The sequence below is a fragment of the Elephantulus edwardii genome, unplaced genomic scaffold (genome assembly GCF_000299155.1).
Source record: "Elephantulus edwardii isolate Elephantulus edwardi_28Jun2011 unplaced genomic scaffold, EleEdw1.0 scaffold00160, whole genome shotgun sequence".
NCBI lineage: Eukaryota > Metazoa > Chordata > Mammalia > Macroscelidea > Macroscelididae > Elephantulus > Elephantulus edwardii.
The window spans coordinates 456,571-480,414 of NW_006399910.1; the positions used below are offsets into that span (position 1 = coordinate 456,571).

General features: G+C 36.4%; 1 protein-coding gene across 2 annotated transcripts in view; it reads left to right on the forward strand.

Moving 5' to 3' along the window:
- The window catches only part of CLASP1 (cytoplasmic linker associated protein 1), a 346,681-nt gene that overhangs the window by 256,160 nt on the left and 66,677 nt on the right, over window positions 1-23,844 (forward strand). For both annotated transcript variants that reach the window (XM_006895129.1, XM_006895130.1), the window contains 7 exons: window positions 4,432-4,535; window positions 7,558-7,802; window positions 12,765-12,828; window positions 15,541-15,543; window positions 16,423-16,586; window positions 20,967-21,045; window positions 21,898-22,041. In XM_006895129.1, the coding sequence (XP_006895191.1) occupies window positions 4,432-4,535; window positions 7,558-7,802; window positions 12,765-12,828; window positions 15,541-15,543; window positions 16,423-16,586; window positions 20,967-21,045; window positions 21,898-22,041 (803 nt within the window). The remainder of the gene's footprint in view (window positions 1-4,431; window positions 4,536-7,557; window positions 7,803-12,764; window positions 12,829-15,540; window positions 15,544-16,422; window positions 16,587-20,966; window positions 21,046-21,897; window positions 22,042-23,844) is intronic.

The following is a 23,844-nucleotide window of genomic DNA, read 5'->3' on the forward strand; positions in this document are numbered from 1 at the left end:
ATATGGCTACAGTAAAAAAAGGTCTTAATAAGGTGACATTAAGGGCTCTTGGACTTTTTTTAAAAAATCAAGCTTTGCTGTAAGTGAGTCCACCTTGGATTCCATTTTTGGTTGTTTACTTACAAGTGTAACAAAGGACTTAGTGTCTGTCAGATTTACTGTAGAACATTTTGTTGAAGCAGAACAAAAGGCAATTTTACAAAGAACTTCCCAGATCAGGTATGGCATAAAGGTTGTTTAAGCTATCATATTTAAGCTATCAAGAACTTATTTTTGTACATCTTGAAGGAACTTTCCAATTTACTAGCTGGTAAAAATTTGTTTTTATTGATTGAATAATCTTTACTCTTTATACTCCATATACCATGGGTATCAACATTTTGTAAAGTGCTATTATGTAAACAAAATCTGCTGAAGGGTTTGAAATTTGGGTGTTTTATGACAAATAAGTGTTAAGTGATACTGTACTCGAGTTATGAAAGGGGAAAGTAACACTTAGTAATTTGTTAAGCCAGTGGATTTTCTGTAGGAAAATCATCATATTCTTTTCAGAGTATTGAATGCTATTTTTATTCTTTCTAAGGTAAAGAAAAACAATATATTACATAGTACTATGGTTGGTAAAGTAACTATTTTTAGTGAAGATTGTATTTCATTGATTACCTTCAGAGTGAATATATTTTACATGGGAGTTTTAGCATATATTTTCCTGAAGTTGGTGAATTAACATTTATGCACTATTAATAATTTTGCCAAATAAAATACTATTTTGATAGAAAAATATAACTTGGAGTTTACTTTTAGCCAATGGCAGCATCATCACCACTAGCTACTATTTCTACCAGTATTTACTCTGCCAAGCACTGTTTAAGTGCTTTATATATTATCTCATTTAATTCCAAGAAGTAAGTGCCATTGTTTAGACCATTTGACAGTTGAGGGAACAGACACAGAGTGTGTTAGTACTTTGCTTAATGTCCTAGCTAGTTTTGATCTAAACAGGATTTGTACACATTTATATTACAGATCTAGTCCTCATAATCATAGTACTGCAACTGGCTCCAAGGAAGATCATAAAATGTATTATAGCTATATTAAACAAGTAGTGCATTCATTAATAATTAGTATATTTATGTTGATAGGGAGATTCCAAAGCCAATAAAAATTTTAATGGCCCTTATAATCAGACTGGAGAAAATAGAATTCAAGTGGTTAAGCTGCCTTTCTGTGGTTTTATTCTCTCTTCAAAAAAAACCATGAATTTCTACACTTTTGTTTTTGATGCATGATTGTATATGCATCACATATTGATGAAACATGTTGTGAGCTGAGTTATTAATCCATCTTACTGCTGTTCCACTTCGGGATTTAGATATATGGTACTCGGTGACTCTTGATGGTTCTTCATGTTACATAATTCCATATTGACTGATAATGGCTTCATGGCGTGAATATAAACCCAGAGTCTAAATTGGTTGATTGATATCTTGAAGAGTACCTTGTGCTTGTGTGCTTAATTAGCTCTGTGAGAGCCAGCAGGCTACTGTGGAAGTTGGGGATTGGCACTTGCTATCCATTCATATCCTGCACCATTTCTTTTCATGAGAAAACATGGCCTTGTTGGTAGCAGTCCTGTGTTTTCTTCGGACTGTGGCATTTTCTGTCTCAGGTACTTGTGTGTTAATCCTGTGGGTGTTGCCATTCCTTTTACCTACAGCCTCTCGACGTCATTCCAGGTCCACTAGTGCTCTCTCCACTGCTGAATCTGTTGGGCAGTCAGGTGAACAAGTGCTAACTGCATGACTTGCGTCCTCATTTGTTCTAGTTTCACACCCATTTAATGTTTGTTTTCATCATTGTTGGCTAGCACTTGGCATGTGTGTACTTCATATTATTTTTTCCCTTAATGTGCTTTTATTTTTTGTTCTTTAATGTTTCTGTAATTCTAAATAGGCCATACATGTATTATAGTTCTTTTGACAATATCACTTCTTCATTGTTCATACTTATGCTAACATAGTTAAAAATGGGGAGACTTTTGTCTCTTCCCTTTCTCCCAAGAGAACAGCAGTCAAGCTAGGTATGGTGCAGGGCCCCTTTGAGTAAATATCATCATATCATCCAGCAGAGTCTTTGATTGCTTAAGTTTTCACTCCCAATAAAGTATCAGTTACTAGTTCATTATTCGTGTCAGGTTCTAATTCTTTTTAGTTATTTCTAATTACCAAATATTCCAAATAACAGCATATGTAATTTCATATGTATAAAAAGACATTTATCGTCTTGACACATTTTATGGGAAAACAGAATCCAGGTTCAGTTAATCAAGTCAAACCAAAGTGACCCAGTCCTTAGCAGCCTACCAACTCCAAACCTTCCGTCTTTGCCCTGTTTAACAATACAAAAGAAATCCAGTGGTTAACTTTAGGGACCAGAGAGAAACATAAAATTATGTATTGATTTAGGTTTAACTAGTATAATTTTTTATACACTGAGAGTCCTTAGTATTTTCAATTGATTAAGTCATAATCTGTTCATTTGTACATTGCTGATGGTGCCCAACAATGAATACCAGTTCACTGAGTCAGATTCTGTCTTTGCTCTTCTAAATGAAGGCTGCTATGCATTTAACTATATATGCTTTGAAATATGTATTCCTAGGAACATTAGGGCTACACTGAGAACATGTATCTCTTGGAAAATATATAATTAGTAGTAGTGCCATAGCTGCGAGAATATAGTATAGACTTTGATTTGGAAAAAATAAGTATTATAATTTTGTTTAGATCCAAACAGACTTTTCCCCCTGGTATCTTAAGTTAAAATGATCTGTAATACTATCATAGAGTCTATAATTTATGAGAAAACTATGAGCATTTGGAAAGCACAGAATAGAATAATTGCTCAGTTTTTTATCTTAAAGATCATTATTTCCCCTGAGCAAGAATTGCTGGCATGAGATCTACTTTTCCCCCTGCCCTTTTCCTTTTATTTAAAGATTCTGTTTATTTCAGTTTATGCTGGATATTTTTAAATTGCTTACAGTTGAATGACTTTCACTATGTTACTCATAAATTCCCTACTATCTACCCTTTTTTAATGGAAAAATATTTGAGAAAGATCCTTTATAAAACTATATGCTATATATGCAAAACGAATCTCAAATTTACAGTTGGTTCATATTCTAGGTAGTAAATGTGTGTCCAGAGAGAGATAGATGTATTTGTATGATTATTATAGTCTCTTTTTAAGCTTATACGGCAAATTAAATTACCTTTTAAACATAATGGGTAAGATGACGTTCATCTGATCAGCCAGTACATTAAAAAAGGGTGTAGTAAAACATACAATTTTGTTTCTTTATAAAAATTCATGACTGTTTGACTTTTTGACTAGCAGAATTTGGGGTTTTTTTCTTCTTCTGTGGTATTAGAAGGTATAAAATTTTGAAACATGATTAAAGAGGTATCTTTGTAGAAAAGACTTAATTAATACAAAACATTAGTGTTCCCTTTATTCTTAAATGCTTTCTGAATTACTACAATATGGTCAATACAGAAATGTTATTTGTCCAAACAATGTCTTTTTTGCTGATACAGAGAAAAGGGCTGTTTAATTTTAACTCCCCCCAAAAGGCTTTTATGCAGTAGAGTTTTGTATATGAAACATCTCACACTAGCAGATGGTATGACACACTTATAAAGTGTAGCTTACACTGCTTCTCTCCCATTATTGCAGCTTCCAGCATTTTTTAGTAGACTGATTCACTGATTTAATGGACCTGGGGAAAGTTAGTCTTCATTTCCATGATCATTAACACACTTAGAGTAGTTGTCTAAACTGTCAAAATTTGTTTTACATTCTTTGAATTTTTTTCATTTCATTTACAAATATAAAAACCATCATTCATAAATCCTTTGAGGAATTCAGGTAAATTTTATACTGAATGTTACTGAATGATTAATGTTTTACGGTTAAGCTAGATTTTTGCAGTGATTAAATACTTTTAATAAAATTTATTTTTAAGTAACCTTTGTTCATGACTCAGCCATCAGGATAAACAAGTATCTAAAACAAATTTTACCTTAAAATCAATTATATAGTAGTGACACTAACTAAAATTGGCACACAAATGCATTTAACGTCCCCCCCTTTCCACTTCTATGTCTTCAGAACTTTTCAATAGTCAAATTTTATCGTTGCCATTTTTAAATGGCAGGATGCTCTATGGCATATTAAATGTGAGAAATTTAAACTTTGCCACTGGTAAACAAGTCAAGAATAGTTAAAATTGGCTAGAGATCTTTTTAGTGCCTCTGTCTAGTTAGTGGGGAAAAGACATAAGCCCTTGCAAAGAATTGAGCGGGTTTAAATTCAAGTGACACCTCTTTTGCTTTTGTGTTTTGTTTTGTTTTGTTTTGTTTTAAATAGACCGGTTTGGGCTCGGCCAGCCAGGAAGAATACCTGGTTCTGTGAATGCCATGAGAGTTTTGAGCACCAGTACAGACCTTGAAGCTGCAGTTGCTGATGCTTTGGTAAGAGGCACAGCATGTACACTGAGTGTCTTTCAACCACCCATCTGTGCTATTTTCAGTCCTAACAGGAAAGTGTCCTAATTTGGGTGACTAAACAATCTTTGACACTCTTAAAGTTGGTTAAATGTTGGGTAAACTTATGTTATTATTATTGCTTTCTCCTGAAACTTTTACCTCTACATGTAAGTGAAAGTTGTCCTTCCAGAACATACTGGCATCAAATACTTAATATTGAAGAAGTTTTGATGATGTCAGCCTTTTCAGATGTCCTTTAGCTGCTTCTGCTTTTTGATGTTGTTTTGTTTTGCTTTGTTTTCTTTCTTTTGTTCTAGCCATGTATTTTCAGCTTATACTTCTATCACTTTATTGCTTCCTTTTCACTTGTAACAGAGTTTGATGCTGTGGTCTAAACTGTCATTATACTATTAGATAATAGAATTTGCTGTTTGGAGATCTTTCATTTATTCCATTATCTTATAGTTCATTTTTTACAAATATGTTTGTTGTGGTTTAAATGAGACTTTAGGTCATTATTAAGGTCCAATATTGACAGAGTGTATAAGTCCAATATTGACAGAGTGTATAACTCTTTTTGGGCTACTAAACAGAAAGTTGGTGTTCTGAATCTACCAGCTACAAATTACTCTGAGAGATAATAATAGTTACTCTCTTCCAATAACCAGTAGAAGATCTCCACGTGTGTTGTACCAACTTTAAGGCATTGTGTTTGGTTTTGGTTTAAGTCATTATTAAGAAAGCATTCCTCAATGTTAAGGACAATTCTTTGAGGGTGTAAAACACCAGTGTAGTGTGTTTTCGCATCATTATAATGTGATATGTAAAAACAATCTCAGATGATCAGAGGTTAAAGCAGAAATTTCTTTGTAAAATCAACTTGTAGTTGTCTTAAGGATGTATTTCAGTCATTAACAGTCTCTTGGATAATCTGGTTCATGTATTTAGCATTCTAAATAGGAATTATTTAGAACTGTCTGATCTCTGACTCTGCCTTTCTTGTTTTAAGATTTATGATTTTATAAAGAAAAAGTACATAATGTTCTTTTTCAAGTGAATCTACCTTTTCATCTCTTCTCACTCATTTGTTCTTGCTCATATATCTTGGATAAGTGTCTGTGAGCAAGCATTTTGGTCCTCTTAGAATGCTTTCCCTGTAGACAAGGATTTCTTGGCTTGCTCTGTTCATCAGCCCTATGTATACCAGATAATTAGAGTTAAGGGTAGATATTCTAACTGTGGGTTTTATGTGAGTCAAGAGCTGGAATTGAATTTTGAGAAGCTGTTTCTCTTTCCAAGTTTCACTTTTGGAATATGTTCCTTTTTTACTTAGAGTTCCTAGGAAGTGAAAAGGTAGGAAATGATGGAACTTGCTGTTGATGTGGGACAATATTCTTAGTAGTTAAGGAACTACATCAGGGACTATTCAAAGCCATAAAAGACAGAATGGGACTTGAGTTTGAATGTTGGCTAAAGTTGTGCTTTGTCTCTGAGCTCTAGCTCCCAGTACACTCATGCTGTAAATCAGTCCTGGACTTAATAGCTGCTCTTATTGTTTCCTGTCGACTGTTTGGTACCTGGCAATGATCTGATTCAGGACAAAAGAGTAAAAGAATGGCACTGAATCCTGCTTTACAGAATAGAGCTGAGGCAGATAGAGTGTAACAAGGAACAGACAGGAGAGCTAACCATGCCTTTGTAGCTGAACATGCTTCACTGGCATGGGGAGAGTTTTGGTCCAGAGTCATGGCTGGTACTGGAGAGGTCTTATTAAAGATGGTAGGAGATGCCATCTGGAAAGCATTCTTTATTATTGCTTGGTATAAATGCCTGCTGTATTTTTGGTTTGCTAAAATATGTTTTGCTATACACTTTTGTTGCAAGAACAGTCCCTACATATGCTTCTGACATAATTCTCTATGCTTTTTCCCCATCCTTCAATATTTTCCTGCCTTCAGCTGTTAGGAGACTCCAGGAGCAAGGTACCAATGCTTTAACTTTTGTTTTATGACTTTTTTTTTTTTTTTGCAAATATATTTTCTTTAGAAGCTAGTGAGAGCAACCAGAAGCAGAGTAAAGACACTGTGACATTACGTTAGTGAGTTTAGTATTACTTCTAGTGTTTATTTTGAATGTCATCGTTTGTTCCTTCTCCTGTTAATATTTTATTTTTTAACCCTTTTTGTAACTGCTCTCTTATACCTTTATTACTTCATTCATTAATTCATTTGCCATTTTTCTTATTTTAAGAATATAGTTTGTAAGTAAGTGGAATGATCATATAATTCAAACAAGGTGTTTTAGAGAGTGAGAGGGAGTGTTTTTAATAATTATAGTGGGACAGTAAGCATAAAAAATGTGAATGAAGCAGGTAATAAAAAGTAATGAAGTTAACTTTAAAATTGGCCAGTTGTGTTAAAAACGTTTAAGCCCTTAGTAAAAGTTGCTCAGTTTATATAAGTATTCTTTTGCCTAGGATATTTCTGTCCCTGACATTTAAATTTCAGATTTTCTTAAGGACACATGAATAATCAAAACAAATTTACACCTAAACTATGCTCAAGATGTTTTTAATTGTGGGATTGGTAGGTATATATACTTGAAATGTGTTAGATGCTGAGCTGAGTCTTTTAAAGATATTCTTCAATTTAATCTTCACAACAAACTTGTGAGAGACATTTAATTAGTTCTGTCTTAACATTGGAGGAACTGACACAGAAAGATAAGGTTTATGACAGAGTTCTGATTATAACACCGTGCACATTAAAGCCCACACTCTTTATTCTCTGCTAAATCTTGCCATCTTACTACTTAATTCACCTTTTAGAACACTGCTTCTCTTTCTTTTTCCTAACCTATAAATGCAGGGAAATTATATTCTTGTGTGTGTAAGTCTTTCTTACTTTAGAACTTTTATTGCTCAGTTTTATTGGCATAACTCATGGTAACCTATTTATTTCCTTTATGTTTTTCCCCCATCAACCTCATCCTTCATTGGATATGGCAGAAGAAGCCTGTGAGGAGGAGATATGAACCCTACGGGATGTATTCTGATGATGACGCCAACAGTGATGCCTCGAGTGTCTGCTCTGAGCGCTCCTACGGCTCCAGGAATGGTGGCATTCCCCATTACCTGCGGCAAACCGAGGATGTGGCTGAAGTGCTCAACCACTGTGCAAGTTCTAACTGGTCAGAAAGGAAGGAAGGACTACTCGGCCTGCAGAACTTACTGAAGAGCCAAAGAACACTGAGGTGAGCATGGGGCACAAGTTGGGAGCCAAGATTGTAACCTGTTTAAAACCACTGGGCTCATCGGTCAGGTAAGTGACATGCCTGTCATGAAAGGAGGCTTTACAAAGTTACAGGTGCTGTTGCAGACACCAATGACACTAAAATGACTAGGACACAACCCTTCCCAGCAAAAGGCTTTGTACTAATCTGGCCAGCAGTTTATAGTTTGGAAGTTTTAGGAAACATTCAGTTCCTTTTGGCTATCCTTTTTCCAGTAGTTATTTTTATTTGAGAAATCTTGATAGAGTTTGCAGTTTGCATAGGAAACAGTGCAACCTCAAGGTGGTACCATTCATTATCAAGATACTAGAGAAAATGATTGCATTCTCAATGTAAAACTCCACTATTAGCAAAAGAAAACCACACACTTGAATTGCGCTCTTTGGTGACCTTTACAGCGTCATTAGACTCTGGGAGTTGGGGGGCTAGATGTCCAGATTTGGAGGATGGACTCTAGGGGGCGGCTTTTTTTTTGTGTTTGCTATGAAGGAAGGACTTTATCTCTTCAGCTTCTTTTTTTCTTCCTGGGAGATCTCCATGATCTTGTCAGCTATCTTTCCACTGCTTCTTGCTGTCAAGTCAACTTCTACTTTTAGCAACCCTATGACAAGAGAACAGAATCCTGCCTGGTCCTGCTGTGTCCTACCAGCTAGTTGCTACATTTGAACCCTTTGTCGACGTGATGCCGTTCTCTAGGGACCAGCTCCTCCAGACAACATGTTCAAAGTATGGGAGACAAAATCCCACTATTTTTTTTATCTGAGGAGCACTCTGGCTGCCCTTAATCTAAGATGGATTTGTTTGTTCTTTTGACAGTCCATGGTATATTGAGTATTCATCTCCAACACGCAATTCAAAGGCATCAGTTACCTGATTAATCTTCCAACTTTCACATGCATCTAAAACACTTGAAAGTTGTTAGGTTTGGGCAGGCACACCTTAGTCTTTAACATGAATTTCTAGTTCTTTATTGATCAGTGTAAGGAGCTAATGTGAGAGTAGAAGGAGAACAGTATTAGTAATAACAGTAACTGCCCAGTTTGAATCAGCAGCGCAGTTTTGTACATCCAACTGTCTGTTCATAGTGAGTGAGGTGATGGGTTACTAATAGCAAGGTTAGAGAGCTTCAGCTGCTCCATGGATGAATGATGGCCAGTCTCCTCCAGTAAGGATTCACAGCCTCAGAAACCTGGAGAGGCCCCATGAGTGGGAATTGACTCAGTGGCCATGGGTTTGTTTGCTTTTTGGTGAGATATTATGTAAGGATCTGACTTACATGCAAAATAACTCCACAGGGTGCATCCTAAGTCAGGGAACTCTTTATGTATGGACTTTAGAATGGGAAACGAGTTTTCTCTGTAAACTTTCAACAAAAGTACAATAAAATACATTTAACAAAATTTTAAAAACCAACAAAAAACACCACTTCTTTCTCCTGCTAGTTGAATATCCTTTATAGCTCAAAAGACATTTTTTTAAAAGAAGACACACCTTATGCTAACCCTGTTTCATTAGTATTCCCAAACTGGATTATAACCCAACCCATTCCCAAACAGAATTAAAACGACAGGCATACAGGTTGGAACTCAATACACATATTTTTTGGGGAGCCAAGTTCGATCCGTAACAGTGGTCAAGTCTGCTATTGAGCAGAACAGTTACTATGATTTGCAACTAAAACTGTGGGAAGCATCTTAACTGTTGACATTCCTTTAAGAAGAACCTTACCGTAAGTCTGAAATTCTGGCTTCTGTTCTTTCGTGCCTGTTGAAACAGTTGCTCTTAGAAAATACATATAACAACTATCTTATTCCTACAAACTCACTTTTCATAATGGTTCTGTTGTGTAATTTCTGAGCCTCATTTATTAAAAATCATCAAAATGCTTATATTCTGATTAACAGTTTTATCAGTAGTACACAATGTATAAAACTGCTTATCTGAGCATTTTTATAATTATAAATATTTGGAAATAACTTCAGTCTATAATAACAGTAAAGTAATGTTTATCCATTTTGCTAAGTATTTTATCAATGTTTATTTAGCTAATCCTTAGGAAACAAGAATTACAACAGTGCTCATATCTGTTCATGGGATCACTCTGAACTGTAGTCAACTCGATAGCACTGAACAACACCATCCTTAAAACAGTCCTGCCAGGTTGAGAGGGTTGTTAACCTGATTTTACAGGCATGCAGAGGTTAAAGAATTTACTCAAGGTTCAACAGTCAGCTAAGTGCTGGAAACAAGAGTTTTAACTCCATAGTTCGACTCTTAATCACAATAAAATTTTTTTTGCTGCTGTGAGATTAGGTTATAAATTGATTTCAAAGAATATTTAATGAAAAGGAGCTTTGGTGGTCATGTGGCAAGAAGCTGCATTGCAGTCCCAAAGACATGCAGTTTGAGGCCACCAGCTGCTCTGTGGTAGTAGGATGGGCAGTCTCCTCCCATGTGATTACTGCCTCTGGAAACTGGCCAGAGGGTTAGCTACGGGTTGATTCCGACTCATATCCATACATATCATTTATAAAAATAACTGTTAGTGCTAATATTATTGATAGGGTTTTGGTTGCTATATTTCAAATATTTTCTAAAATAAATATTCCTTATACATATTGAAAATGTATTTAGACTATATTTCACCATATTCTAAGACATCATAGATTAACACATTTTATATCCTTCTTAGCAGAAATGGTAATACTAAACTATCACTGATTATAAGATTAATCTTAATTATAGGCATATTAATTATAAAAAAGTAGACAGTTTAGAATATATGGAAGGTAGGTTCAAGTCTACCAGCTGGTCCATGGGAGGAAGATGGACAGTTTTACTGCATCTGAAAACCTGCTAGACAGTCAGGTAAAGGTTGGCACACATCAACAGTCACCTTAGGGTTTTTCGTTTTATTTTTTTAAGATAAAAAAAAATTAGAGACTGGATACAGGTGACTATCGCAGATCTAAGTCCTCCCTGTAAACCTCAGTGACCTTTGACAAATGACTTCGAATGATCAGACTTTGTCTTTTCAGTCTGTCTGACTGCACATTGCTTTCAGGTTAATTCTCGCTCACAGTGACTCCATCTGTTACAGAGTAGAACTAAGCTCCATAAAGGTTTTTATTTGATTTTTTTAAAATACACATATTTTTAAATTCATTGTTGCATATTTTCTTCTCAGTCCAGTCCAACTTGCGATGCCACTCCTTGTTCCAGATTGTTGCCATACATAAAATGCCAGATCATATATTCCTTTTGGGCAGTTCTTCCCCTCATCTGTTCCAATGAAGTGTTCATTATCTATCTACTCTTTTCCCAGTATCTCCTCATAGCCTCCTTTGTCTGTCCTATTTTATAATAGCAGTATTGGGCAGCATTTGTCCTTTCGTGACTGAGATACTTTACTCAGCATAGTGTCTTCCAGGCTCCCCTATGTTGTGTAATGTTTTACTATTTCGTTTTTCAGTGCTGTGTAATACTTGATTATGTGAATGTATCATCATTTTTCTATCCATTTGTCTATTGATGGCACTTGGGTCACTTCTGTCCTTTGCTCATATGACTAACACAACAATGAATATAGATGTGCATACTTCTGTTTGAATCATGACTCTGATCTTTATAGTTAGTATATTCCTAGTAGTGGAATTGCTGGGTCAGTTGGTATTTCTGTTTCCAACTTTTTGAAAAAGCGCCAGACCTACGTTCTGTACTGACTATACCATTTTACATTCCCACTAGCAGTGAATACGACTTGCAGTCACTCCACAACCTCAACATCATTTGTTGTTTGCTGCCCTGTTGAACTTTGCTGTTGTTGCTGTAGTGAGATGGTATCTCATAGTTTTTGATTCACAGAGTTTTTTGAGCTGTGTGATTTACAGAGCAGATGGCCAGACTTTTTTTCTGTTGTACTTGTCGGTGGATTTGAACCACCAACCTTTTAGTTAATACCCAAACTGAAAATTGTGTTTCCCAAGGATTCTAATCTGACTACATCCTGCTGCAGTAATTCTTGCTCCTCATCGTGAAGATGCCAAGAAAGATTTTATTGTTTGCTTTCTTAAAATGTAAGGTCATCTCTGATAATCTAGAGAAATGCCTTGAAAGCAAAGTATTGCAGTTGTTCAAGAGACTCTTTGCTCTTGCTCTTTACTCTTTTTGACCAGTGAGGAGATTGGATTTTCAAGCATGTGGTTTTTGTTTTGTTTCATTTTATCTGTACCAAAACTGAGATTTAATTCTATCTGATGCTAAAACACATGCTTTTTTCCTAGTTCATTTCATTGCCTTTTAGCTATGAAAAGTAGAAGAGAGACTGTTGGTGAGGTAAATGCAATCTGAGCCATCTCATTGCCATTCACTTCCAGATGGGGGAGCTTGCTGTGGTCTCATATTCCTGTGTAATGTCACCATAAATAATCCACTTAGAAAAAACTTAGTTCTATAAGTACGTAAAGCATGCAAGGTTGACTAAAACCAAAGGATTTTTTTTTCTCTCTTTACTCCCACCACCTACTTTCTTTCTTTTTTAATTAATTTTAATGAAAGTTTCCAGAGAGTTTGGATTTTCTCCCTGCCCAACTTTGCCACAGTTTGCTCTTCTCTTTGAAAAGTAAAAGAAAAATTATTTCATTCTTATACAATCCCTCCCCTCAAGTCCACTCCACTATGCAGCCTTCGGCCTTCGTTCCAGACTCCTGTCAAGACAATAATACCTAATCTTATATCCCTTTAAAACAGTTTTCTCCCTCATCTGTTTCAATGCAATATACATACTTTATCCTGTCTTTCTCAGTCTCCCCCCAGCCCCAATGTCAGTCCCATTAAAGAGCAAAAGTGTAGTGAATTGTAGTTCAGTTTATTATACTTTTTATGTAAACTTAACTTGCTTTATTTTTGTTTTATTTCCACTAGTCGAGTAGAACTGAAAAGATTGTGTGAGATCTTCACGCGGATGTTTGCTGACCCTCACAGCAAGGTGAGTCTGGGAATGGTGTCTTAACCTGGCTGCATGCTTTGTGAATTGTGGACTACCCAAGAGTGAGCACAGTGCACTTCAGACCTTAAAACTTTAACTATAAGTTCAACAATATTGCATGTTCTATATTTTAAAAATGCATTTTTTGTTCAAGTCAAGCATTCATAATTTCATGTTAATATGGGCCTTTGATTAAGAATTACTGTGAAAACACCTAGATATAATCTTTAATTTAATCAACAAATATTTTTACACGATTGCTATTAATCAAATACTATACTAGGCATGAGTATGTAAAATTCTATTTTAAGTTGCAGTCATGAAAATAAAATGTGTGTTTATTTGTAGCTAGTAATGGACTTTGTCACATAGGACAGGATAGAAAAATTGAAGCATATATTCATTTGTTAAAGAGCCAGGTTGAATTACTCCTCTAAATGGAATTCTCCTGTCCCTGGTACTTATTAGATCTAAAGGAAGTAGTCACATAGTTGACCCTTTACCGCCCAGGGTCAGAGGAACACTGTGTCTGGAACTGCCTTTTTTGGCAAGGGATTCCCATCTGAACAAAGCCCACCTTTTTTTTTAGGAGTGGTGCTGAGAGAGGAATGCTTGACAAAAGTTTTTTTGAAGTCTGATTTTAAATATATACTGTTGTTTAGGAGGAGGATCCTGGAAGGCTGTTAGTTGATTTTAGAGACAGAAAATAAGGCTGTGAGGAGTACAAGGTAAGGTGAAAAGTAGAGAAAGGAAATAAATTAAAACAGAGAAATCAGCAAGCAAATCTTAAATGCTTAACATGAAGAATGAACTCTCTTATACTACTGTTTTCCTAGTGCATAATGTCTTCCAGATCATGCTAGGAGATAAAACCTAGTAGTTGTTAGTCTAGCCAGTTGCTGGCTTCTTTATTCCCAGTAGGAATTGTCCCTGAATTGTCAGGCATCTTTTCATCCAAGCATTTTCCATTTACTGACTACCTGCTCTAGTTTAGAGACATAGGAGATGATACATGGCTCCTGCCTTTTGAGGTGTTTGTGGAAACTTGGTCTGGAGGGTATTGCACTGCTAACGCAGAGGTTCAGCTCCACCAGTGGTGCTGAGGGAGAAAGACAGACACGACTCCTATGTGATTTATAGCCTCCAGATACCTGCTGGAGGGTCAGCTGTAAGTTGGTTCTCACTCAATGACAATGAGTTTTGAAGTATGTGGAAGCTTAGAGAATAAAAGCAGGGGTTTCCCTCAGCAGTGTTAATTATCACTCAGCAGTGGTCTTAAAGTATGTGTTAAAACATGGTAACAACCTCACAGAAAGGTTAACATTAATAAGCTCTAGGAAGAGTTTAAAGACCACGTAGATATCCTAAGATAAAATTTTCAGAACTTTTAAGTAAGTTGTAAGACTAAGTATAAATATAATAAGATTAGTAAGATTAGCAACATAGGGATATTAGATGGTTTTGGACATTGATGGAATTTCTATTACCTGTCACCTCTAGATTGCGGATTCAGAACCAGAATTTGAGGATAAAGGAGGAAATTTGTTTTCATCAGAAGGCTCTTGTACAGTGAGTTTGGAGGTCTCAGTTTAGTTAATATTTGCTACCTGCCTGTGAGCAAACCAGGAATCCCACAGCTGGGGCTCATTTACTTTCTTCTAAGTTGTCTCACAAGAGATCCCTGGTGTTAAATAGTGACTGTGCTAGAATTAAGCAAGTATGTTTCAGTAGACTAAGTCTTATTAACATATTACTTACCTCTCTGAAAATGTTTTGGAGCTGTGCTCCAGTAGATATGAGGAAAATAGGAGCTGTCAGTACTTTTCCATAAGCCATGATTACCTAGTGTTGATAAATACCCAAGATAGCATATGCAAAAAGAGCTTCCTCAATGAAAAGTTACACTCAGAATAATGCATAGTTTTTCTGATAACTACTTGTTGAATACTTGTTAATAAATTAATATTAAGAGAATTATGACATTTAAAAATGGTTTGGTAGGGAGTTTTGGTGGCCTAGTGGCAAGGCACGCAGTTTGAATCCACCAGATGCTCCGCTGGAGAAAGAGGGGCAGTCTCTTCCTGTGCCAGTCAGATCTGATTCTATGGTACACAATTTAAAAAAAAAAAAATTGAAAATGGTTGGGTGTGGTTATTATTATTATTTTATTATTATTATTATTATAGAAGAGGGCAGTGAGGGCTAGGGAACCCTGGTGGTGTAATCCATAGGGAGTTGTGATATTAACCTAAAGGTGCCATCTCTGAGGAGGTTCAGATCCACCAGTGGATTCAAACGGTGTTGGGAGAAAGAGGTGGTCTCCTCCCATGCAGTTTAAAGCCTCTGCTAACCCCCACTAGAGCTATGAGTTCAAGTGAGAGAAAGGAGCCGTGATGGTGCATCAGTAAAGTGCCAGATTGCTAGCCTAAAGGCTTACTGTCCACTCTGAAAGAGAAGAGCAGCCTGTCAGTAGGCTTCCTTAACAAATTACAGCCCATAAAATTCACAGTGACCCACTGCACCAGAACAGGACATCACAGAGATCACAGTTGGTGGAACAGCACATAACCACTTTCTGAGAAAGAAGAGGCTATTATTTTATCAGTTTATCATATTTTTTCAGAAACTGCATGAAATAGGTATTAATTCACTGTAGACTAACATTGAATTTGTTTTGTTGCATGGCCTGCTTTGCGGTGGATTTCACAACAGAGAGTAAGTTTCAATCCGTTTTTGTCTATTTCCTTTAGTTCCTACACCTTCTTAATGTGAACAGTTATAATGTGAGGATTAGGAGTCTGTGCAAAATAGCTTCATCTACTCAGAAGGACTAAATGGTGCCTGGCTGCCACCAGGGACCCATTCTGATTGGGGTTCCTGTACTTTGTACCAGGTGGAATGGGAGAAAAATATGGAGAACTTAAAATAAAAATGTTAGACAATGTAAAACAGTAAAGCTAGAGTAGTCTCAGAGCCTCTTGCCCTCAAGCATGCTATACAATTAGGGCTGAGCGCATCCTAAGGTGGCCTATTTAGTGAAATAGCAGAATGGAACACAAAATAAAGGATACCACCTATAAAATTAGGGAACTTTGGTGGCCGAGTGGGTAAAGAATTTCACTACCAGCTGAAATGTAGGAGGTTTGAATCCACCAGCAGCTCTGAGAAAGATACATGGGCAGTCTCCTCTCCTGCAGGTTACAGTCTCTGAAAACCTGCAGGAGGCTCAACTATGAGTCATTTCTGACTCTGGCATATAGCAGGAGTACCATCCTGTAAGATCAGTGCCCTGCTTGACGGAGCCCTCTATATGAAACCTAAAGTTTAACAATAACTCAGAATCAAAGACGAGATAATAAGCAGAAAGGTAGAGAAGTGGAAACACAGTATAAGAATGTTGACTATAAATGTAGCTAACGTCACTGAACAATTTATGTGGAAATTGTCAAGTGGGAGGCATAAACTTTCACCAAAAACTCAGTAAAATATTACTAAAAAGAAAAGAACATCAGCCTTTTCATTTTTATAAACATTGGAAGGAATTGTTAATTGAATATGTGAAATGTATGGCTTTTATCTGTGTCATTTTTCTAGGTTTTCAGCATGTTTTTGGAGACACTGGTTGATTTTATAATAATTCATAAGGATGACCTACAAGACTGGCTTTTTGTTCTTCTCACACAATTATTGAAGAAAATGGGAGCAGATTTACTTGGATCTGTGCAAGCCAAAGTTCAGAAGGCTCTAGATATAACGAGGTAATTCTTTAAGGAGACCATTTTCACGTTATGTTGTTATTGTTATGTGCCATCGAGTTGCTTGCGACTCATAGCAACCCTATGTGTAAGAGCCCTAAACGTCATTCTATCCTTTGCCAACCTCGCTGTCTCAAATGCACTCATTCCCACCACTCCACTCACAGAATCGAACCATCTCATCAAGGGTCTTCCTCTCCTGCACAATCGCTCCACTCTCCCAAACATGATGTCCCTCTCCAAGGACCAGTCCCTCCTTGCAACATGCCCAGAGTATGCCAGATGCATTATCTTTTGTTCCATGTAATTTCTGTCTGCCCACTCAAGTAACTGCTGTCTTGTTTCCCAGGCTCCTGACATGTTTGTTAACGTGGCCCAGCCACCCCAAAATAGGAATGATCTCTTCAGGGCTAAAGCATACAAAGATTTTTAAGAGTCCTATTTTCTGTCTCATTTAGGTTAAACAAAATTTCTAACCTACCAGTTGAATGAAATGTTAGAATCCGTGGCTTAATCTCCTGCCGGTTTATAGAGATGAGAGCAAGCTGAGACTTGGAGCAGGCCACCGAGTTTCTCAGAGCTTAGAGGCCAAAGTATAGTCTGGAAGAACCGAGATTATTTGGTTTCTACCCACAGTCCCTTAATCTTACAGCCTTCTTTCAGCAACCAAGAAAAATCCAGCATCCTTATTGTACATGTAATGTTCCCTTTAATTCGTGTACACTTTAATATTAATAATTATATCAGATGAAAGTGTCTGTTGTGAAACATTTTGTGTTAAATCAGTCTTTACAATTCTGTACTTAGATTCTTTCATATTGTGCATTTTGTAGATGAGAAAGTTGAGGCATAGACATAAATGTCATTCATCTAAGCACATAATAAAACAGAGTCAAAATTTGAACCCAGGTTTGAGAGCATATTGGTGTTCTACACTGTGAACTCTTTTTTTTTTTTTTCCCACTAGCCCTATGGATCTGTGTAATTACAGTGCTGTGAAATTTAGATACCCAAAGGAATTTTCTTTCTCATTTCTGTTGAACTACTTAAGACTTTCAGATTCCATCACCCCTTGAAATGATAATGCTTATTGAAATTAAGATATTTTTCTCTATACCAAGTGCTAATGGATTTATAAACATTTATCCTAGGCTTGATTGAAGGCCCTAGGCTGATCCAGCTGCCATGACTAAGAAAAGTGAATAAAAGAAGGTTCTGGTGTGCTTCAGAGCCACAGCCTGTGTTGCCATGTTGGAGTGGGGCCCATGGTACCAGGCTTTCCAGGAAAGGTCACAAGTGTGGATTTGGGCAATATAGTTGAAATTTTCCGTGTTACTGTAAAAGCAAAATGAAATGTACGAGCCAGATTTGTGTTGCAGGTCACATTTAGCAAGCTTATAAATGGTAGGAATCTTCTCAAGGGGCCCTAATAGCATAGTTTGTTGAGTGTTGGACTGCTAATTGAAGTTGACAGCTTTAATTCACTTGCCACTGTCCAGGAGAATAAAGCAGCCGCCCCGCTTCAGAACCTTGACAGATGTTTGCCATGATTCAGTGGCAGTGGGTTAAGTTTGAAGTAAGATCTGTTTCAGATTTTAAGGTATGGTGATATTAAGGCTATGTTCCTGAACTGGTGGTTAAGAAAACAAATTGTACCTTATTGGTTTTTTGGATGCCTCTCTTAAGAATTTTAATTTCAGTAGATTTGATTTCAACACCCTAAGGTGTTCACATTATTGCCACCTTTTTCTCAACAGCTGAGATGTGTAGCTCTGTAGGCGTCTGTGTTCTGTGTTTATCAGTGATGAGTTCACTTCTGGCAGTGATAGACCTTTTAATCCTCTACAGTTTCTTTCTTTGGTTTGTGCCTAGAAACAGGTCACATTTCTGAATTGAACATGCCAGTTAAATTAAGTGTATTTGTCATCTATCCCTTGATACAGAAGAGAGTCGGGCATTTTGCATATGGTATTTCAATCCTTGTCTTAATTTACAGTCAGTCTGAGTCACTTAACTGCATCAGTAAAGAAACCAAGGACTGATTCAACTATGAACACTAGAGTATACATGAACACTAGAGTATGCTTAATTTCTACTAATGGTCCTCAGAGCTTCCTGCGTATAAATGGAATTCTGTTTAGTCAAATATACTGGGGGTTTTTTCAGTTATCCTAATATGATAAGCACTAAAGAGGAAGACCTTGAATGAGATGGATTGACCCAGTGACTGGGGTAATGAGGATGGGAATGTTGGGGATGATGAGGTCGGCTCAGGATGGAGCAGGGTTCTGAGCTGTTCTACATAGAGGCACTTTGAGGTGCACTCTACTTGACGGCACTTAAAAACAATACAGCATGCTAGTACCTAACATACACAACATATATTTTTCTTTGAAATTATTTTACTTTTCAGATTAATCTGAGGTAGGTACTGATTGCTTTATTTTATAGACTGAAACTTGCATTCCTGCTTCTTTTATTAAAATTAATTAAAATTTTATAGACTATAAACTTTTATATCTATAGAATTAACTATAGGTAGAGAAAATTTTACAGAAAACACAATCCAGAGAAATCATTCAATCCTTTAACCTCCACTGTAATTGATGATTTTATTATATCATCTTGTCTCTTAGTATAGAAGTCATATCCTCATTATCCATATCGGTTTCAGTATACAGTTTTAAACTAATCATAGTGTCTTGGAAGAAATGTAACCAGAATGCTTCTTAGACATGAGGATAGAGAGACTGTTTCATGTACGTTGAGCATGCTATCTGTCAGGAGGGTACTGGTTCCTGGAAGTAGACTTGCTTCGTGAGGTAGGAAGGTGGTGAAAAAGAGCACAGCCTCAGTGAGATGGATTGCACAGTGGAGCCCAGTGGCTGCAACAGAGGGCTCAAACAGTAGCAGAAGTGAAGATGGTGCAGAAGTAGGCTGTGTTTCGTCCAGTGTTACCTCAAAACAGTGTCTTGGCTGTACCATTAATACAATGTGAATGACTAACTACAAATTGAATGCCTTTAAAGAAAGAGAATTTTACGAAAGAGAATTTTACTTGATAGTTTTGGAGGCTCAAATTCCAAAGCATTGACTTTTTTACACATGTTGTTTGTTGTCAAATCAAACTGACCCACAACTGACTCTCCAGATGATTTTCAGAAGCAGGAAAACACATGGAAGGAGATTGCCCGTCTTTGTCCCACAAGTGCATTCAAACCATTTGCCTCTGGCCTGGCAGCCAGCTCCTTCTAAACACCAGTGCTCCTTTATGCATAGTCTCAAGCATATCTTGGTTCCTTGATTTAAAAGAAAACTCATACAATACCTGTTTTCTCATGTGTGCATATCTTTGTGCCCTTTTTATACCTCAAGTGACTAGATTTAGAACCCATATTACCAGATGTGACCCAATTAATATGAAAAAACAACAACAACAAACAAACCATTTCCAAACAGAATTACAACCATAGGTGTATGGGTAAGATTTCAATACATGTTGAGGTTGGAAGCACAATTTAATTTATAACAATTAATAATTACAGCATTTTGAGAGAGTAAGCACTCACTTCCATTAGTCAAGAGCCTTTTAGGTTTGCTTAATTGGATTAAAAATGTTAAATGACTACAAAAACGGGATCATTAACAGGTAAGAAATGAGGTAAGAGAAAAGACTTCTAGGACTTGAGACCTCTGTGTCTTCTGTAGCTGGATAGGGAATTGTTCTTTGCAGACAAGCACTTTTATGGTAGTTATTGTGTAAAATTAATAAGCAATGGCCACGCTGGAGCTAAGGAAGATAATATACCTAAAAGAGTCAGCTCTGAACACCTAGTTGAGACATAAAAATAGCATTTTTAAATTGAAGGTGTTTTGATGTAAGCATTAGTCAGAAGGGTAATTGGAAAGAAAGTGCAAAAACCTTTAAAGGGTCGGGGGGGATATCTATTTTGGTTTATTAATTGGTCTGAATTCTTAAAATAATATACTTAAAACATGTTTTGGAGCTGTGGTGGCCAAGTGGTAAGAAACTGCTCTACAATCCCAAGAAGACACAGTTCAAATCCACCAGCTGCTCCATAGAAGAAGGATGAGCATTCTCCTGTGCAATTAACTGCCTCTGAAAATCTGCTGGAGGGTCAGCTAGGGGTTGTTTCTAACTCAACAATACACAACAATAAAAATGAAGCATATTTAGTATGTGCTTTGTAGTTTAAATTTAAACATTTTAATTTTTGCAAGTTTAATATTTCTAAGTTAAAACGCTATATTAAAAATGTGAACAAATAAAAATTTACAGAAGTTACAAAACGTTCAAAATATTTTTGTTTATATATTTTTGCATTCTTCTCTAATAGATGTATCTTTTTTTTTAATACTTAGGGATTCTTTTCCATTTGATCAGCAATTTAACATTTTGATGAGATTTATTGTGGATCAAACTCAAACTCCAAATCTTAAGGTTGGTAAACAATTTGTCATTATAATTCAACTTTTCAGCACTCAGATTAGCTTAAAGTTCATTTATTTATACATCACTGTTTGGCTTTTATAGATAAAGATGCTGTGAGCTTTCTTGCAAAAATCTTTATGAACATATTAGTATTTCTCTTGATTAAATAACAAGTGGTAGTATTCATAGGATGAGCCTATATGTAGCTTTACTAGAAACTTCCAGAATGGTTGTATGATAGTATATTTCTACCAACATTGTACAAGAGTTCTAGTTGTTCCATATCCTCATGGCCTTTGGTAATTAATTGTTAAATATTAAGTTGTAATCATACCTAAAATAAGAAGACAAAATTTGAGAGATGTGAGTTAATCTGACGTAGATCTTCTTTATCACTTGTTACTTGATGCTTACACTGAAGTTTTGAGAGGGATCAGATAAATAATACTCTTTTTTTCTCTGGTATTAAAACCAGTTGAAGAGTCTAAGGAAATGATAAAGTAGAAAATCCGTTTTATTCCTATTAATTCTTGGCACAAAGTGCCTCATCTGTGTGTGAAGAACTAATTGCAGAGTTGCAGTTACCCTCCCAGTTAGTTGCAGAACTGGAAAATGCCATCTTCCCACGTAGACTCCTACAATGGGAATCTCTCATGGCAGGAGAATGGGCAGAGCACCAATGGTCAGAGACAGGTGTGAGATCTGAAAGCGAAGGGAATGGAGCTGCATACCAGTCCCTATTTACTCAGCAGTCATATCATATTTTGTATAGCTGTATATCTGTGTGGAAACCCCTTCTTAGAAATTTTATTGAAAGAATCATAAAGTGTACTTACTGTTTATAATTATTGGCTCTTGCAGGTCAAAGTTGCAATCCTAAAATACATTGAATCTCTGGCCAGGCAAATGGATCCGACCGATTTTATAAACTCTAGTGAGACAAGACTTGCTGTATCTAGAATCATTACCTGGACAACAGAACCAAAGAGCTCAGATGTGAGAAAGGTACGTCCAAGACACTTAAGGTAGAATTACAAACTTTCTTAGGCGGGGGTCAGAATTAATGTGACTGCTTAGTAGCCATCACACCCAAATGTGTCCATACTGTCCTGTGGAAACAAGACTTTGCTGCTGCACCTCATCTAGTTTTTAGGGGGAGTAAATCACACTGAAGCATATTGTCTGTCATTCTCCCATGGAGCAGCAGCTGGTAGATTCGAGCTCCTTGCCTTTGGGTTGGCAGCACAGTTCCTTACCACCAAGCCATCAGAGCTCCCTTGTCTTTTATTTTAAGAAAAATACTTGTTATTTTATTGTGAAATTGTGTTAAGATGTGTATAAAGTTGTAAAGAGGACCAAGACAACAAAAATTTCCCAGATCAAACCCATTGCTGCTAACTTGATTTTCATTAATAGCAACTTATAGGATGGAGTAGAACCACCTCCATAGGATTTCAAGGTTGTATGTCTTTACAGAAGCACCTGCCTCAGCTTTCTCTGACCAGCAGTTGGTGGGTTCAGACAGACAATCTTCCAGTTAGCAGCCCAGCATGTAATCCACTCCGCCGGTAGAACTCTTTGTAAAGAGCACAGGCTACTTATTTTTAATTATTAAAACTGTTGTAATCATTAATACATGCAAATTGTTTACTTAGTTTCTATCATAAGCATATAACAAACAAAAGCTAATGTTTTATTGCTATTATTTTCATTTTCTTCTCAGTTAAATTATTTTTAAGCTTGAGTTTGAGGTATTGCCTTTGTTCTTTTCTTTTTCATAAAAGCTAAATACCTTTTCCTACTTTTAAAAGCTAGATTTCTTTGTTCTGTGTTCTGGCTAAACATATTTGGTTTTAGTTTATTTGGGAATAAACACGAACCTTCATTTTATTTCTTCTGTCCCATACTCTTAATCTATAGCCATTTCTGTCAGTTTACCCTTTGCTTTTTGGTCTTAGGGGAAAAGTGTGATTGCACATCATAATGAGCACTTTTGGTGCATTTCCAAATGTAAATACTGTCATCATGCAGTATACAGGGCACTGCAGATACCAAAATCTGTGGATGTAGATAAGTCCATAGATAAGATATTCTGGTGTTCATGCAAACAACACAGTCACCTCCTCCTATAGCTTAAGTCTTTTTTGGATTACTTGTCAGGAGCTCTTATGGCATCATTTATTGTCCTACTAACCAAAAGTCCACGCTTCTCTAATAGTTCAAATTCACCAGAACTCTTGTTAAAAAATTTCACCTCACATAAATGGACATCAGTGTTCATTAGCAGCATTATCCACCATTTCAAGAACATGGAAACAGGCCAAATGCCCAACCACAATCAGATGGATAGAGAAATTATGGTACATTCATAAGAAGGAATACTACACAGCACACAGGAGCAATGATTTTTGAAAATCACTTCCTGAGTTAGGAGGGGCTGAAGCTCATGATGCTAAGTGAACTAACTCAGTCCCATAAGGACAAATACTGTATAGACGATTATAGAAACAGACAGCTAGTTAACCATGTATCAGTATCCAAGTGGGGGAGGGTAGAAGCAGAGGGGTGAGGATAGGCAGGGGGCTAATCATAGGGTCACACAATTTGATGGGTGGATGCAGGGATGGCTAAGGAAAATGGTAAGATCTGGTGTGAAAAACAATATACATGAACTTGGTAAGTAAACCAGTATAAAATAAAAATAATTTTTAAATTTTATTTAAAAATATAGATTTATAGCCTCAAAGACACAGTCAAGGGTCCTTATGAATGGGAATGGACTTTACTCAAAGGCAGTGAGTTTTGAAT